Source organism: Lagopus leucura, unplaced genomic scaffold (assembly GCF_019238085.1).
Source record: "Lagopus leucura isolate 7727_CA_CO unplaced genomic scaffold, USGS_WTPT01 Super-Scaffold_100002, whole genome shotgun sequence".
Lineage (NCBI taxonomy): Eukaryota > Metazoa > Chordata > Aves > Galliformes > Phasianidae > Lagopus > Lagopus leucura.
In genome coordinates this window covers 82,081,606-82,098,155 of record NW_024962263.1, presented here as the reverse complement: position 1 = coordinate 82,098,155, position 16,550 = coordinate 82,081,606, and the positions used below count along the sequence as shown (strand labels likewise).

At 38.1% G+C, this 16,550-nt stretch overlaps 1 protein-coding gene across 13 annotated transcripts in view; it reads left to right on the top strand.

Annotated features, from left to right (window-relative positions):
• CYRIB (CYFIP related Rac1 interactor B) overlaps positions 1-16,550 on the top strand; it is a 95,526-nt gene that overhangs the window by 69,737 nt on the left and 9,239 nt on the right. For 11 of the 13 annotated variants that reach the window (XM_042869207.1, XM_042869215.1, XM_042869206.1 and 8 more), the window contains 2 exons: positions 9,250-9,332; positions 15,146-15,267. In XM_042869207.1, coding sequence (XP_042725141.1) covers positions 9,260-9,332; positions 15,146-15,267 — 195 coding nt within the window. In that variant the 5' untranslated portion in view covers positions 9,250-9,259. Of the gene's footprint in view, positions 1-8,120; positions 8,206-9,249; positions 9,333-15,145; positions 15,268-16,550 lie in introns of those variants that run through there. The other 2 variants (XM_042869211.1, XM_042869204.1) reach the window with 2 other exon arrangements.

The following is a 16,550-nucleotide window of genomic DNA, read 5'->3' as shown; positions in this document are numbered from 1 at the left end:
ACTGATCACTTATTCCTTTTCTTTGTTCATTCAAACTGTTTATTCAAAGATCTTCTTTCTCATTCCAGTTTCTCTTCATTTGCTTTAAAAGCCGTCTTTTGAGTAATTCAAACAAAATGGCAATCCAGATGGTTTATTTGTGTTGGATTACTGACTGGTTCAATGAATTGTACTTTGATAGCTTTCCTTGTAGTCATATCACCAGAACAGATCTTGTTGTAATCTGTTGTCCTTCCCTGAAAGGTTAAATTATTTCTGCATTCTCACAGCTAAACCAAGGAGGGCCTCCTCTGAAGTACCTACTGATTTTGAGACTTCAGTTCCCTTTCAGTCAGACAGGTAGATCAGAGCAAATGTTTTTGTGGTGCAAGGTGGTATGAGCTTGAAGAATTCACTGATGAACTGGTGCAGGAATCAGATCAGTACGTAGAATTCTGCATATCTGTACTGATCTTACTGGATTGCCAGTTGTACAATATCACCAGAAAATAGCAGACATACGTCTGCAGACAACGCCAAGAGGTGATTGGAGAGTGCAGTGAAAAAGTATAGCTAGAGGAATCTAGACCAAATATGATCTATATCTTCACACTTGCTTTCTAATAAGGGAAAAAGTCCTGATGTGTTTCAATAGCCTTCCATATTGGTCAAACATATTTTGTCTGACTGGTGTCCTGGAAAAAGAAAGCTCTATAGGCTGATCAGAAAGCTTTCCTGAAATGTCTTTCCAGTTATGTGATTTGGAAGGCCAGAGGGATTCTTCCTCCTCGGGAGCCCAGAGCAAGTGTGTCACTGAAATGAGTTATCAAATTGACAGTCAGCACTGGCTCCATACACACAAGATTTGCATTTCAATACTGACATGCCCAAGAAATCTTTTTCAGATAGAATATGTAAAAGAATATTTATATCCATCAGCTTGATGCCTAGGTAATATCATAACATTGTTAGTGTAGGAGATGTGAGCCAAGGCACTAAAGGGGTTCTGTGCAGTAGTTCAGAGTCAAGCTCAAGCAGAATGTTTAATTGGAACTTCAAGAGCAGTGCAGCTGAGTGCACTCCTTGCAGTAGCACATTAGATGGCAGTAGTAGCCAGGCTCTTTGATAGAGCCTCAAGGGAAATCATCCAGCTTGGTTACTGCAGTCTATGGCAGTCTGATTAACATAGATGGGAATTTAGTTACTTTGAAAGAAAACACATTTCCCAATTAAGAACAGAATCACAGCGGAGTGTGTTTTCACAAGTGCAACACTAAAATGTGGTGAATCAATTCTTTTGGACTTTGAAGTTAGAGATGGAAAATATCTTAAGTGTCCAGAAAATAAAAGTAAGGTTTACAGATTTGGTGTTTCTGTAGTGCTTTTTTTTTTTTTTTTTCTTTTTACACTCAGGTGAAAATCTGGGAGGAAAAGGTCTTTGTGCGCGGAGTGTTTTTTTGTTGTGTGGGGTCTTTGCTTTTTTTGGGGGGGGGGGGGGGGAAGCAGGGAGAGAGGATGAAGGAGGGAGTTTGGTAGCTCTTAAACTACATTAGCTAAAGGATGGTAGCCTTGGAATATTAAACTTAGTAATATGGCAGTATAGCACAGTTTTAATACCATCTTATGTACAATAAACTGCCTTGTAAAATAAGTTTGTAAATTTTACTGGTCTCTCCTTGAATGTGGATTTTTGTTTTTTCTTCTTTATGTACCTTTCACATTCTTTTTGATAAGAAAGCTGAGATTTAAACAAACAAACAAACTTGGACATCAGCCAATTGGGCTGTAGCAGTCCCAGCTGGTTAAGTGCAATATTTGGGCTGGAAGGGAATTGCTGACTGCTTGACATGAAAGCAGAGATGGTATGGGCACATTTGTTAGGAGCTTCCCTTCATCTGGCAGATCATATTGTATGGCAGCGACCTCTGTTGGAGGAGTTGCAGCTCTGCAAAAGACTTCTAAGATTGCAAAGCAGAGTGTAAATTGCGCGCAAGTGTAAATAGCTGTAAAGAAAGTCTTTTTTCTTTCTAACAATTATAAAATAAATTAAATGCGGCATTTCTCAGAATTAAGTTTGAAAGCAGACTGATTTACATTGAAAATATATTAGATATTAGGAGGAAGTTTTCCACACGGAGGGTGGTGAGGCACTGGAACAGGTTGCCCAAGGAGGCTGTGGATGCCCCATCCCTGGAGGCATTCAAGGCCAGGCTGGATGTGGCTCTGGGCAGCCTGGTCTGCTGGTTGGTGACCCTGCACATAGCAGGGGTTGAAACGAGATGACCATTGTGGTCCTTTTCAACCCAGGCCATTCTATGATTCTATGAGGAAAAAGGAAAACACATCTAATGATAATGATGATTTTTTTATTTTTTTTTTACCTCTAGCCTTTCTCTTGGAAGAATTGCTCAGTTACCAAAGAGTAAACCAGGGCAGATTTTCCAGAGCCAGGTCACTCCCCTTTTCAGTCCAATTTGCTTTTAAAATAAGAATAATATTTTGAAGCAAATTAGGTCTGGCTGCGAAATTTTATGACATGTTTACCTGATGTGAGCTATGATAAAATAACGAAGTTATTCAGTGTCAGCTGTGCTGCTGGAATTTTCCTGAATTAACAAGACTTTAAGAGTGATTTTTCTAAAGTAACTGCAGAGTCTTCAGTGCCTTTCCCTTAATTTCCTCCAAGTGGAAAAATGGACTGAATAAACACTGACCTGACCATATTTTACAATTCTGGTTTCAAGGAATGTGAGCCTTTTTTACTAAACTGTTTTCCCTGGCAGGGCTCTGTTTTCCTGATATGACAGATTTTTAACTCATTTTTGTTCAGAAAACAGGTTTTATTGATGATGTGTGATCTTCAAAAAGTAGCCTCATTTTTAGCTGAAGTAGTTAATTGTACCAAAGTCAGCTTAGCCTAAAAACCTGAAGTCAGAGGCAGCCCTGGACACCTTTTTAGTTGTGCTTTTATTGAATGGCCTGAATACTTACTTTCCATACTAAATAAATAAATAAATAAATAAATACAATTCTGTTTGTTAGTACAAATTGTTTTATGGTTATTCAAACCCCAGAAGTTCAGTGGTGTATGTTTTTTCCTTTTCAGTTTCTTAGAGGGAACAAAATTGGCTTATTTCACTGGTGAGTGATATGTTAAGGGATCTCCACTAGAGGTCAGGAGTGAAAAGCAGTACATGGATCTTTGCAGCTCTCTTCTATCTTAGGCAACAGTTTGTATAAAACTAATGAATGCTCTCTAGTTAGATTGTCTAGTGGTGAATGAAATAGCTTGTTCTATGTAGAATTGGTGACTGGAGTGGCACTTTCCGTATGTTTGATTCAACAGCGAGAATCAGATGTCAGGATCAAACTGATACATCGGATATTAATAACATTAATATAGCTATGAGAAATCTTGAATACGAAACCATCTTCAAAATCTAGCTCATTTCACATGAATAGTACCAGACTTCTGAATCTAAACCTGATAGTTTTCCCTTTCTTGTTTTTTGTTGTATTATTTTTTTTCCAGACTGAGTGATAATGAGTGTTACTTCATTAATTATTTACTGTCTGGACAATGTCATTTTGGGGCTTTGTTTAAAGCCAGGTTTTTTAATTACTTTAAGCACTTTGATCACTAACTGTAGTGGGGATTCGATTGTGTCAGAAGGTATCTGTACTTCCCTGGCACTAGTCAGAAAAGAAAGAAATCTGCACTAGATTTGGAACCAAGGGAAATACGCAGACTTTCTGAAAAGAGCAATACTTTTGGTGTAGTACACAAGTCTGTTTCTAGCTCTGCAGCCTTTGCTGGCTTTTAAGGCTGAGGGCAGATGTATTCTCGCTGACTGCAAGGCTTAACTGCTTCATTGGAGTAGAAAATAACACTTGATCCAATGGGCCATCCGCTTTGCAATCTCATGTGTTGTTGCTGAGGGCTTCCTTTAATTCCACTATTGTGGGCAACCACTTATTTGCTGGCTTTTTCCTGTTACTGCCCAGATACTGTAGGCAGGGAATGTTCAGTAAACCTTGAAGCAATTGCTGGGCTAATGGGATTATTATTCTGGAGGAACACTACAGAGAGACATCCAGTTAGGTTTTAGTTTGAGGTAGCATTAAGTTTATAGCCTCATTTATAGCACTTAGTGTCACGTTGTGATGTTATATTTTTCACGCTGTGTCTTTCACTTAAAATTTTACCAAAAATCTTCCTAGATGAGAGTTCTGTACCACATACATCCAGTTGAAAATCCTGTATCTGTGTGAGAAAATGGTTGCGCTTTGTGTTCTTCGCATATGATGTTGTGCTTAACTTCTTCTGAACTCCAGAGCATGGATACAAGGTTTAGCAGTGTACAGTTTTGGTGCTCTGAGTGTTTACTTGTAAATTTCATTAGAAGAAATAATGGGAATAGTGTGTGCTTTTTCAAAAGCAGAGCAGGTGTTTTCTTGTAGCAGACATTCCTTGGTGATACAAATGTGTTTTTTCTAATGTTTAACTTCTTATTAGTTTGGAAGCATGCTGTCTGTCCAACAGAAAGCAAAGGAAAATCCAAAATGTCACGTGATCATCTTTCTAGTATTTTACATCTAACAGTCAGTTAGTTTTCCAGTTGTTCACCAGTTGCAGACAAGATCTTTGTTAATGTACACTTTTTCTTTCAGGTGAGAGGGGGAAATGTCTTCGGTGCTTGCCTGAATTAAGTTGCATTGTGGATTTCTATTAAATTTCCCCTGGGCTTAGATTAGGGAAAAAAAATATTGAAACGTGTCAGAGATGTTTTCAGCATGAAGGGCATGCGTGCAAGACTTGTTTTGAAAATATGCCTTTGCTTTCCGCCTGTCTGATCATGACACTACGCTCAAAATCATACAACCCCACAAGGCTGTAATGGGCCAAATCATTGTAATCAAATGTGGCATTCCGTATGTCTTACTCTGTGCAAGTAGGTCAAGTTTAACCCATGTTCTTGGCTAGTGCTCTGATTTCCCACAACCTGCTCCACGTGGCTCATGCGTTGTGCTGGCGTACACAGCGTGCCAGGCGGGTCCTGGGCAGCTTCACAGGGGTGCTCAGCTTCTGGACCCAAAAGAGGAATGTAGTTTTCTTTTTGATTTTATGGTAATGGAAACTTCAGTTGTCTGATCTGCTGAATCTTACACTGCTGATTTTCTTAATGAGTTAGGAAACATTTGACCAGTGTGCTTCAGAAAGTTAATAAAGACCCCTGAGGGGAAAAAAAATTGCTGGTTTATAACCAAACTGTGTTCTGAATGAGAGTAACAAAACTTGACTCAGCTTGAAGGTCTGAAGAAGAACGGCTTCAGAATAGTGATGTAAGCTGTACTTTGGACTGGACTTTTTGATGTTATGGTTTCAATGAGCAAATTTCCTTCTTGATAATGTAATCGTGGATTTTGTTCCAGTGATGCTGGAATGATTGTGGATCAGAAAGTGTTAATGCCTACAAAAATCACCTCCAGTTCTAAGTCAGCTGTTAGGCATTGCAGCAAAGCCAAACTGCGGGATAGAAAGTGCAGTCAGTAGTAGTGCCTGCTATTGGCTTTTGCCTCTATGTAGACTTCAGACTGCTTGAGTATGCTTAATGCACAAGAGAGATCTGTTAAGAACTTTATTACTAAGACATTTATGTACAGCTTTACATCCCTTTGTATTTTTCCAGCATGTCGTCTTGTTGCTGTCACAGTTTAATTTACTCTCACTTTCAATTGCTCTCCTGTTCTGAGAGAAATGTTTCACTGAACTGTTGCCATCAGGTAGATCAGTTACATCTTTTGCTTCAATCTGTTTTATATCTGTTGTTTCACAGTAGGGTTTGGTGTATTGGTTAACCTTGTTCCTAGAGAAGAAATGATATCTCAACATAAGCAAACTTTTCTGGGAGATGAAGGTCAGAATGAAAGTACTTGTCTGGCAAAGCTGAGACCCTGACCCCTTACCTCCATTTTAGGAACTGGTAGGGAATCAATTAAACGGACTGTTCTGCACTAGCTATGTGCTTTTCTGTAACCTCACTAACCTTCCCCATCTGAAATTCAGAAGTAATGTTACCCAGTGTTTAAACCCTGTGTATGACCCTTTAAACTGTTGTGAGACTGGTCAATATCAAAATAAAGGCAGAACTACACAGAGGAACTCCTATGAGGTATTGAAAATATTTTTGTGAATGTGCAGATGTTTCAGCTAATAAACTGGAATGTGCCAATACTTTGCAATTTTAGGCGTAGCTGAAGTTCTCCATAGGCTCTTAATACCCTTTACTTTTATTTGCTACTTTTCTGTTAACATTGGAATTGTGATGCTTAAGGCACTGTTTGAGATTTGGCTCTTGAGTCTGAATCTACAGGCTCAGCTGGCATTAGGCAACTTGTACTTCTGCTGTTGTAGTGCCCTTGTTGAAAGTGTTAAAGAATGTCTTTATTTCAGCATTTTCTAGTTTTATGAACGTCCCTGTTGAGGTGTGGGCCAAAGGACTCTTTCAGTCCTTTATTTCAGAATATGCTTGTGAGATAGTAAAAAAAAAAATGATTGCTTTCTGGCACTGCTTGTTTATGCACTGTTGGCACAGAGCTCTGGAAAAGAAAGCTGTAGAAAAGCACTTGTTTTGGTAATTTATTTTTAAGATGAGTCTCAACTGAACATCCTAACCTGAAACTTCCTTAAATAAAGGCTGAGAGATCTGATCAGACTTCTGGATGAAGTGAAGTAATTTGAAAACAGGACTTTGCTTTTGTGACATTTCAAGGGAGAAGTTGAATGCACAAGAAGGAGCACCTGCAGTGATGAACTTTCATAAGCAGAAAGCGCTGTAATCAAAGCTGCTTTTCTACAAATCTAGATTTGTACCTGTTGCTTGGTCATTCTGCAGAAGTTGTTAGATTATGTTACTAATGTTACTAATTTAGCCCTGAGTATTTTTCAGGAATTTACTGGGGTTAATTCACTGTTGATTCTCTAGCTTTTGGATCCTAAAAAATCAGTCACTTTCTGATGGTTTGGTATTTCTTCTACACCAGTTGCATTTCCTTAAGGAGCTCAAGAAATCTGGCAGCACAAGTTGTAAAGCCTTGGTCTGCCAAATATTTTGTTTAGGTATCACATCGCCTTTTTTTTTTAATTCCTCATAAACTCACAATTCTTACATATTGCTTCCCTCCAAGTAACCATCGCTTTCAAAGCAGAAGACAAAGAGAAGACACTGGTCAACTGACATAATTAGACTAATTTGCAGCTTGATTTTTAGTTCTTATGCTGGAGTCCAAATGTTTGATTGATGGCTTATTCTTAAAAGATTTTGAATCAGTAATACCTTGAGTTTGCCTTGCAGCAGTACCTCGCTGAATTCCTGATATTTCAGGGTTCTGATTTTAAGTATTTTTAGCTCCTGTGAGACACTGAAGAGTCATTGAAAAGGCTGCCTCTTCATGAAGTGTTATTTTCATTGTCCTATTGAAGGTATTTATTTACTTTGGAAACTTACTCATGTTTGAAAATGTCTTATCTGACCTAGTTTAATTTTGGACAGTGTAATTTTCCTTCTACTTCTCATTTCTTTTTAGCTGCAGTGTGACAGCAAACATAAATAAGAACAACTGTTGCAACTTGATTCTCTTTTTTTTTTTTCTTTTTTGAAAGCATTCAACTTGTATTGGACTTGTAACTTTACCTCATTTGATGGGAAGAATTGTTTGTTGGCCGCTGATAACTACTACTGAGACACTTCCCAAGTTTTGTTTTGAGTGATGGGGAAAGAGTCAAAATCAGGCTTAAAACAGCTCTAGTTTTTTTGAGGTCACTGTTCTCCTAGGTACCAATGGCTTTATTGGCTGCAGGTTGCAGCAAAACAATCATAGGTAGCATAATTCTTAAGCTAAGAAGGAGATGGCAATTCAGAACTTCATTTTTGCCAAAACTATTACTCTTCATATTTTCGATAATCAATGAGAAGAAGAGAAGAAATGCACTGTATAGTGCACATCCACTACTTCCCACTAGAAGGTGATGGATCTGCAGTGTGCAAACCTGGATGGAAGCCCTGCTCCAGCTAACCCAGGCGTGTACTGAAAATAGGAAATGGTTATTGGAACTAAATTATTTTGCCATTTTTATTTTTAGGTTTGCTGGCATGGGTAATCTCATTAAGGTGCTAACCAGGGACATAGACCACAATGCAGCACATTTTTTCTTGGATTTTGAAAGTAAGTCTCTCAGCCCTTCACAGCTGGTGCATTTGAAATGGTATGAAGAGGGTTGCTTATACCTGCTGCAATGAAGGCTAGGGGACTCAGTTGCAAATCTGCAAATTGAAAAAGGGTTGCATGTGGTTTGTTTTTTTGCCTTTGTTTTTGTGTTTTTGTTGTGGTTTTTGTTGTTTGTTGTTGTTTTTTTTCTCAGTAGGAGCCAAGCCACCATCATGCTACTGTGTAAATTTTCTTTTCTTGTGCTTAGTCATTTTGGGTCTCTGTGGTCAGTGATGTCCATCCATCTGCCTGCAAATCAAGTAATCATACGATGAAAAATTCTGTCAGTATGCCATGGTAATCTGTACTGAGCAGTTGTTGTCTGTAATCCTATCTTATATACCAGCAAGTATTAAATTATTCCTGTTTCTGGTTTGTTCATTCATGGTGCAGTTAATGTATATTTTTACATCTAAAAGTCCGATGTAGAACTGTGTGATCTTCTCAAATCTTCTAGGCACCTTGTGCAAGAGAACTGGGGGTTACCTGTGTTGGCATTTTCTGCACAATGAAATGATGCATCTTGATTCAGCTTTCTATAATGATCATCTCTCAAAATTATGGGAGCTGACAAAATTAAAACACTTTTCCTCTGTTGTCCCATCAGGTAAAATCCTGTAGTGTTACTACCATGTCAGTGCTGGCAAATGTGGTATTAGCCCTCAGTATGGTACTCCTGCTCAGGACACTGGTGCTAAGGTGTACCAGGACAGAATTAGTCACAAGACCTCCAATTGGAGTTGTGCCCCTTTCTCAAAGGGGAGGCTGTGAAGATGTTGATGTACGTCACTTCTGACAGGAAAGCTGCATTGCATCTCTGGGATCACCAGCTGGACGGCCCCGAAGTGGGCTCTCCTCCCCCTGGCAAAGAGGGAGCCTGAAGGACGGGTCCATGCCTGATGGAACTCCTTGGTCTTCTTCCCCACCACTTCAATCAACTATATTTGGGCTGTTCCTTCTTATAAAGGAAAATTTTCTTTTCTCTCATTCTTGTCTTGGCAGGTACCTTAACATGGGGAACCTTCTTAAAGTTTTGACATGCACAGACCTTGAGCAGGGGCCAAATTTTTTCCTTGATTTTGAAAGTGAGAAGATGATTTTATATATCTATTACTCTTTGCCTGCAGTAGACTGCATTTGTCATGTACTAAATGTATGTTTTCACTTTGCCATCTTTCTAACAGCTTTGCATGCCTGAGCTATGAAAAGTTCAGTGAACTTCTGACAAAAGTAATAATCTCCTTTAAAATAACCCAAGTTTCTAAAAAGTAAAATCTTTGTTTCCAGGAATACTTTCAAACTGCATTTTGTGGCTGGAATCTGATACAGTTTCCTTTTTAAAACCAAAATTCTGTTTGTTTTTTAACCAAAACTTTGAAAATAATTTTTAAAAGAACTTGAATTCTTTGAAGACATACTGAAATTACAAGGAGATGTGTGTCTTAAAGAAGGACAAAACATGAAATCTAATTCCTTCTTTGTGCACTTCTAGTATGCCTCTAGATGCTGAATGCAGCGCATACTGGTTGGCTCACAACAGCTCTTCATAGCTCTCCAACATCGCAATGGTAGTGGTGTGTTTGTGAACCTTACCTGATTTGGCATTGAAATTTGACAGTAAACCTCATCCCTCCTCAAATGGAGGCTCAGCAAGTGTTATAGAGGTGAAATTGCTTTTGAAGATTAGAGAGGCAAACCTTTGATCAATGCCAAGAGTTCAGGAAGGTTCACATGCTGTTGGTATTTCTGCTTTTAGTTTTTGTTGCATGATATAATGTAGCCTAAGAATGGCAGGTAAGTGGTGTTGGCTGCTGCTATGCACGTTTAATCACTTTATTTTGGGATGTGCTTTACCCCAGCTGTGCATCAACTAGCATAAAATAAGAAAAATATTGTTCAAAGTGCATTTTAACTTGCAACAAAATACATTGGAATACTATAACTAAAAAAAAAAAAAGAAATCAAAGCCCTACCATGAAATATTATGATATGGATAATACAAGATTCATTATCTTTTCTTTCTCCTAAATTATTTTTCAGTGAAATAGTGCCAATTGGTTTTATTATTTGCAAAATAAAAGAGAATGCTTGGAGAGATATGGTTATGCTTTAATATCATTTGAAGTTGGAATGTTTCTAAACCCTCATCCTGTAGTGTTGATTTCATCATCTGTCTTTTCCTAACATTTAGTGTACTGAATGACAGTAGCCATACAAGTTAGCCATGAAAGGGAGATAATCAAGGGCTGTGTTCAAGAACTGGAAAACAAGACTTGTTTAAGAGCATTTCAAGTTTCACATATCTCCAAATAGATGTGAGGTAGTGAAGCAGGGAGAAATGGTGCAGGAGAATATTGGAACACTGGAAATCCAGTTCAGTCTGCAAATACAAACTGTTTAATAGGATTATCCACTAGTTCAAGGTAGCTGAATACATGAGGCATAATTCTGGAATCATTTGTGATAACAATTGCTGCTAATTTTTTGAAAGTTTTTATCCATCACATTTTTTTAAATGCATGTTTTGAGCATGAACATGATTTGGCATGAGAGTAAGGAGGTTGCTGACATGAAATGTTTATACATGCAGTCAAATTAAGTGACTTACACTGTGGCTGAGTTGTTAGACTGTTCTTTATTCATTTTTAACTCTGTCCTATGTGTGTTTCTGCTGCTGTACTATGTACCCATACTTCTTTCTACTCTATTTCAGATAGCTTGCCTTGACAGAATCTTGACTTTGACACAGTCAAGATCTTTCTTCAAGACTTGGCACTTAATCTTGGGATACTTAAGATTATGTTTTTATGGGGAAGAGCAAGTAAGCTCTGTATTAAAAACAAAATTCCCAATGCTGTATTACCTGCCTGGCTCAATAATACACAGGCCTAGATGTTTTGTTTTTGAATCCAGGTATGTCCTTGGAATGAGCAGACCAGTTAAATGTTCCTTAGCACAATACCATAGCAACAGAATCTAATCTCTGAAAAGCTTTATAGGAATACAGGTGCTGAATGTAGAAAGATTTAAAATTGGTTTCCAGGACTTTCAGATATTTAGCTTGGTGCTAGTTTGCAGTGATGTCAGTGACTGGCTATCAGAACGCAGACAAAAAAATGATATAATGGGCTGTGGGCTTTTCCCTGCATTAATGCAGGTTAAGCTCCTGCTTTCTTTGGTCATTCAATTCAGCTGTTTGAAGCAAATAATTATTTTAAATATTCTACTCAGATCTTTGTAGTGCCACTTCAACAGCCAGGTACAACATGGGAAGCTTATATTGATGCCACTGCTGTCACAGTGCAATGCTTCTCAAACTTACTGGTGTGAATAGTAGCTAAGCTGCAGAGTACTTTTGCTTGCAGGTGGTGATCTCAAGCTAACAGTATGAAAAGTATTCTGCATTACCTCCAAAAATCTTGGCTAGGTTTCAGAGAAGCCACAAAGACAGTTTGTTCCTGAGTCTTTATGGTAGAGACACATAAATCATTTCATAGAATCACAGAATGGTTTGGGTTGGAAGGGTCCTTTAAGATCATCCAGTTCCAATCCCTCTGCAGGGTCACCCCCCTCCACACCAGGTTGTTCATTTCTAGCAGGCTGGAATTTCTACCCTGTTGGTGAATCCCATCTGGTTTCTGGGATTAATGTGTTCTTCCCTGAGAAAAATACCAGTTTTATACCACACAGCAACATTAATTGTCAACTCTTATTTTCTGTCCCTCCTTTACTCTGTAGGCCAACCAGGATGCTTTTAAGTAGTCACAAAATGTGTGTTTTTAGCATGCAACACGTTGTCATACTCTTACAGCGTTTAGTTCACATGGCAGCGTTTGTACGTTGCTTAAGTCCAGTCTCTTGTCTTTAACATGTTACTGTGTGAGCATTATGAACTCTAAATGTATGTTGCATTCAGTGCAATGTTCTAATTAAATGTGAAATTTACTTCTCATTTGCTCAGAGGACATCAGTCTGCACTTATTATTGGATTAAAGATGGGAAAGCTGCCCTGAATAACCAGGGGTTAGCTCCCTTGGCAACGATGTCAAACCTCAAAACCGCTCAGCAAGCTGTGCTGTGCTTGCTCTATTTGCTCTTGTAATGGGAGTTTTTGCCAGGTAAAAGTAAAGCATTGTCATGCAGTTGTGACATGAATTTACATTCTCTGTAAGAGGAAAGGGGGAATCCCTGAAGTTACCACCTTCATGTTGCCATTTGAATGCCCAGCATTGCTGGCTGTTCATTCTCAGTTATCGAGACAAGTTCCAGAAGCACGTCTATCATTCCTGGTCCGTGTCCTCCATAGTGAGGAAAACAAGTTTTACAGTCAGTGACTCAAATAAAGTCCCCACAGCTTGAGTCCTCACGTACATACAAGTGTGTGCAAATGCTCCCTCCATCTATTGGAGTTTCCAGGGGCGCTGGAGAGGTCAGGCTGTCCCTTTTTATCTATAAATTTTCACAGTACAGTGTCTTACAAAGCCAATAGGCCAATTGTTCTGAGCCAGGCTGCACCACAGCTTGAAGCTTTTCCACACTGTATTTTTTGAAACCCATCTTAATCCATCTTAAGTTATTTTACATTCACTTCACAGTCCTATGGGCTTTACTTTTTATATTTGCACTGTTCTCTAACTAAAAATGTAGCTCTTCATTGCATGTCTTGGCAATGAAAAATTACAGATGGGAGAGGAGCTTAGTTGGGACAAAACAAGATATAGTTTTGTCTGTTGAAAGTGTACCAAAATAAGATACGTGCCAGAAGAAATAATCCAGTGTCTACTGGATTTTAAAATGTGGATCTAGGAGTTTGTTACTTATAAACAAAAAAATGTTTACCCCCCCAACAAATAAAGTCATTGGTTTAGGTTTCCTGAAACATTCTAGGGAAACAAGGTACAGTAATTGGATTACATCCAAAGTGAAGCAGAGTTGTGGAGATAAAGGGGTTGCCATACATAGCCAGCTACTCAGCAAAGACTTCATAATTTGTATTCAGAGGGTGGTTGTCATTTATTATAACTTGGAAGGTCACAGTATCACATCTGTTCTGCTTGTCTGCTGGTTTTGAAAAAAGGAAGAGCTCTTGTGAGCCCTTCTGCTGTGCAGCCCCTCATCCCCCAGTGCTGAAAAATGACTGTTCTTAGTAGGGAGGGTAAAGAAAAAATGTCATGAAAAATTAAAAAGGCAAGAGGGGTTCTCAGCGTGAGACAATCCAAGTGGCAAGTCTTGATTGCATTATTTAACAACACAATCTGGAATGCTACAGAGCTTCACATTGTAGTCTGTATTTCACTATAGCGTTTCATGTTTGTGCATGAACTGCTGCCAGTCAACTTGTGCTTACCTGTCTGCTATATTCCTTCATTTTTTTTTGTCTTCATTTCTTACAGCAGTCTTCAGCAGCTTTCAAAATTATAAATGTGACCTTTGTGATGATCCGAAAAGCACTGGCCACTTTTACTCGATGCCTAATCAATGTGGTGCTCTTGTAGATGCTTTTTTTTTTTTTTTAAAGGAGTGACCTGCTTAATTTTACCCATGATAATTCTTGGTGGTTCTCAAAATAGCACAGTTAAACTGTTGCAAAATCTGCGTGGGCATGTTTGCTAATAATGCCTGCTCTGTCTATCTGATGAACCATAAAATTATGAAATATGATGCAAAAATTAAAACAAAATCCAGACAGGCAATGCATGTGAAACTTAATTTCTTCTAATGCAAACTCTGCTTTATAATGATTTTCTATTGTGTAACACTCATATTGGGATTTTTTCTTTTTTTTAACTTAATGTCTCTGACTTCCATCACCATTAGTGAGTGTTGTATATATCGATCATAGAGAAATCACTTTCATTAAAGATTTTTTCTGGGCTTTTTAAACTGAATAAAATCATGAGGCTGTATTGCCCATAAGACAGCTTTTGTTTGTCCCTGTAGAAGGGTAGTAACAATAAATCCCTTGACTTTTGTTATTGAAAACCCTTGAGTTACAATATCCTGATATTTATTTAATATCGTATTTTGCCCACTTAAATGGGTGAATGTACTTTTTTTTTTGTAAATAGCTGCACTAACAGCTTTGTTAATTAACCTTTTTTGTATTAGTCTAAGAGGACCTATCTTTAGAGCTTTCATCAGAATTTTAAAAGATAAGGTAAAACAAGTCTGAGATATTTATACTGAAATGGTTATGTTTAAACGTTAAAGCCTCTTGGTTTTCTCAAAACATACTTCCTACTGAATGACATTTCTTTAGATGCATACCTATATAGAGCTTTCTGAAATAAAATCGAATGTGCTGCTGGTAAGACAATGTATCCTTAAAATTAAATGGAAAAAAAAAAAAAAAAAGAAAGATCTAGATCTTTTTCTCAACTGTGGTTTTGCAATTAGTGCAATAAAGAATGTGTTGTGAATTAATTATATAGAAGTAAAAGATACAGCAGCTCTTTTCCCTACCAATAACAAACAGGGGAGGCAGAAGAGAGGAAAAATAAGCTTATGCAGTAATCCTAGATAACCTTCAGGTGTTCATTTCCATTGTTAGTATATGTGCAGTGAGCATGCTAAGTCCCTTACTGTACAGAGTTTGCAGTGTACCCTATGGTGAATATCAGTTATCATTACACAGCACTCATAAAGGTATCCTGCCAATGTTTCTTTTTTGAGTCTAATAGTAAATCAGTCAGAGTAGACTCCAGGGGGATCTCTTGGGGTGCTAAAAGAAGGTAAAATATTACTAAAACAAATGCAATTTGCGCTCTTCTGGTGTTCCTAATACATAGCAATAATTAGAGTTGTATGAAGAATTTGTCCCCTAAGTGATGGTGTGCCTCTTGAATTCCATTATGTTGTTAAATATATATATATATATTTAATATGTTCTACTGTTTAGATGCCCAACCTACAGAATCTGAAAAGGAAATTTATAATCAGGTGAATGTAGTGTTAAAGGATGCAGAAGGAATACTGGAAGACTTGCAGTCATATAGAGGAGCTGGCCATGAAATACGAGAGGTGAGCCAGAGCGTTACAATTGTGCACAGCCTGTGATTGTTCATTGATCCTAACAGTACCACTGGAATTTAACTTTGCTTGCAGGAGCTGTCTTGGCAGAGCATGTTGCCTATTAAAATTGCTGTCTTGAAATTCTCCTTTGGAATGTTCCTTTTAACAGCAAAATGGATGTCACTTGTTTCAGCAGTATTAACGCACACGTGTAATAGCACACTTCTCAGAGGTTTTATGGAATTGTTGCAGTTGGTTTTCTTTATATTTCCACGTTAGCTTTTCCCAAGTTAGTAGTCATTTGACAAGCTCGTGGCATGACTTCAATGCAATGTTAAATAATGTCAACATCTTTTTGTGTGCTGATTGGAAAAGTCTGATGTGTGAGAATCCTAATGCGAAAGGCTTCTCAATACCTTCAAAGTGGCTTTTATTTACGGAAGGAGGTGTTTGGATGGAAACGGTTTCTGAACAGCATGTCACTCCATTCTTACTTAACTTAAAGGAAAAGTAGAATAAATAGTCTTTCAGTTCCCTCTTCTTCTGGTTCAGATGGAAGAGTTGGGACTGCTTTGCTCCTAAAGTGAGGAGAATTCCCACCGTAGAGTTCTTTGAGAAACCTTACTAGACACGAGTCTCTGCGCGCTCCATCTAAATTGGAGAAACTCATAGCTATTCAGCTCATAAGTACCATGTGATTTTATTCAGTCTCTCTGAAGTGGTAAGTTAGGTTTCATAATGGTAATTGTGTAACACACAGCCCTGGGAGGGGAGATAGCTTATTTCTTTCTTTAAAGAAAGAGCATGTTCAAGCAGAGGCTCTAGGATCTGGCAGTAATGTGTGTCACAGCACCAAGGCCTGAAGTTCCTGTGCAGAAAGAGACCTGCAGCTGAGAGGAGGTAGACAAAGCAGAAGGAAGCTTTCTAAGGGCCAGAAAGAAGTGTGCTAAAACCTGTAGCCCAGAGCTGACTGAAATGGATTTTGGAGTCAAGGACTTGACTGAAGAAGGGAGCTAGGGAGTTACAAACTTTTTTATTTCTGTTTTCTTGATAAATTTCAGTTGCAGAAAAGTCCTATTTCTGTCTTAAAAACTTGAAGAGATTGAATTCAAAGTGTTACCTGTCTTGAAAACTTACTGTAAAGATGAGGTCTACACATATATGCCTTAATGTTCTGACATACGACATATCTTTATGTTTCTGATTGTATCACAATGTCCCTACTGTAATATTTAGCCTGAATTTCATAGGGAATGTATTGTGGTTTGTTTTCTTCATCGTTTCTGAAATTT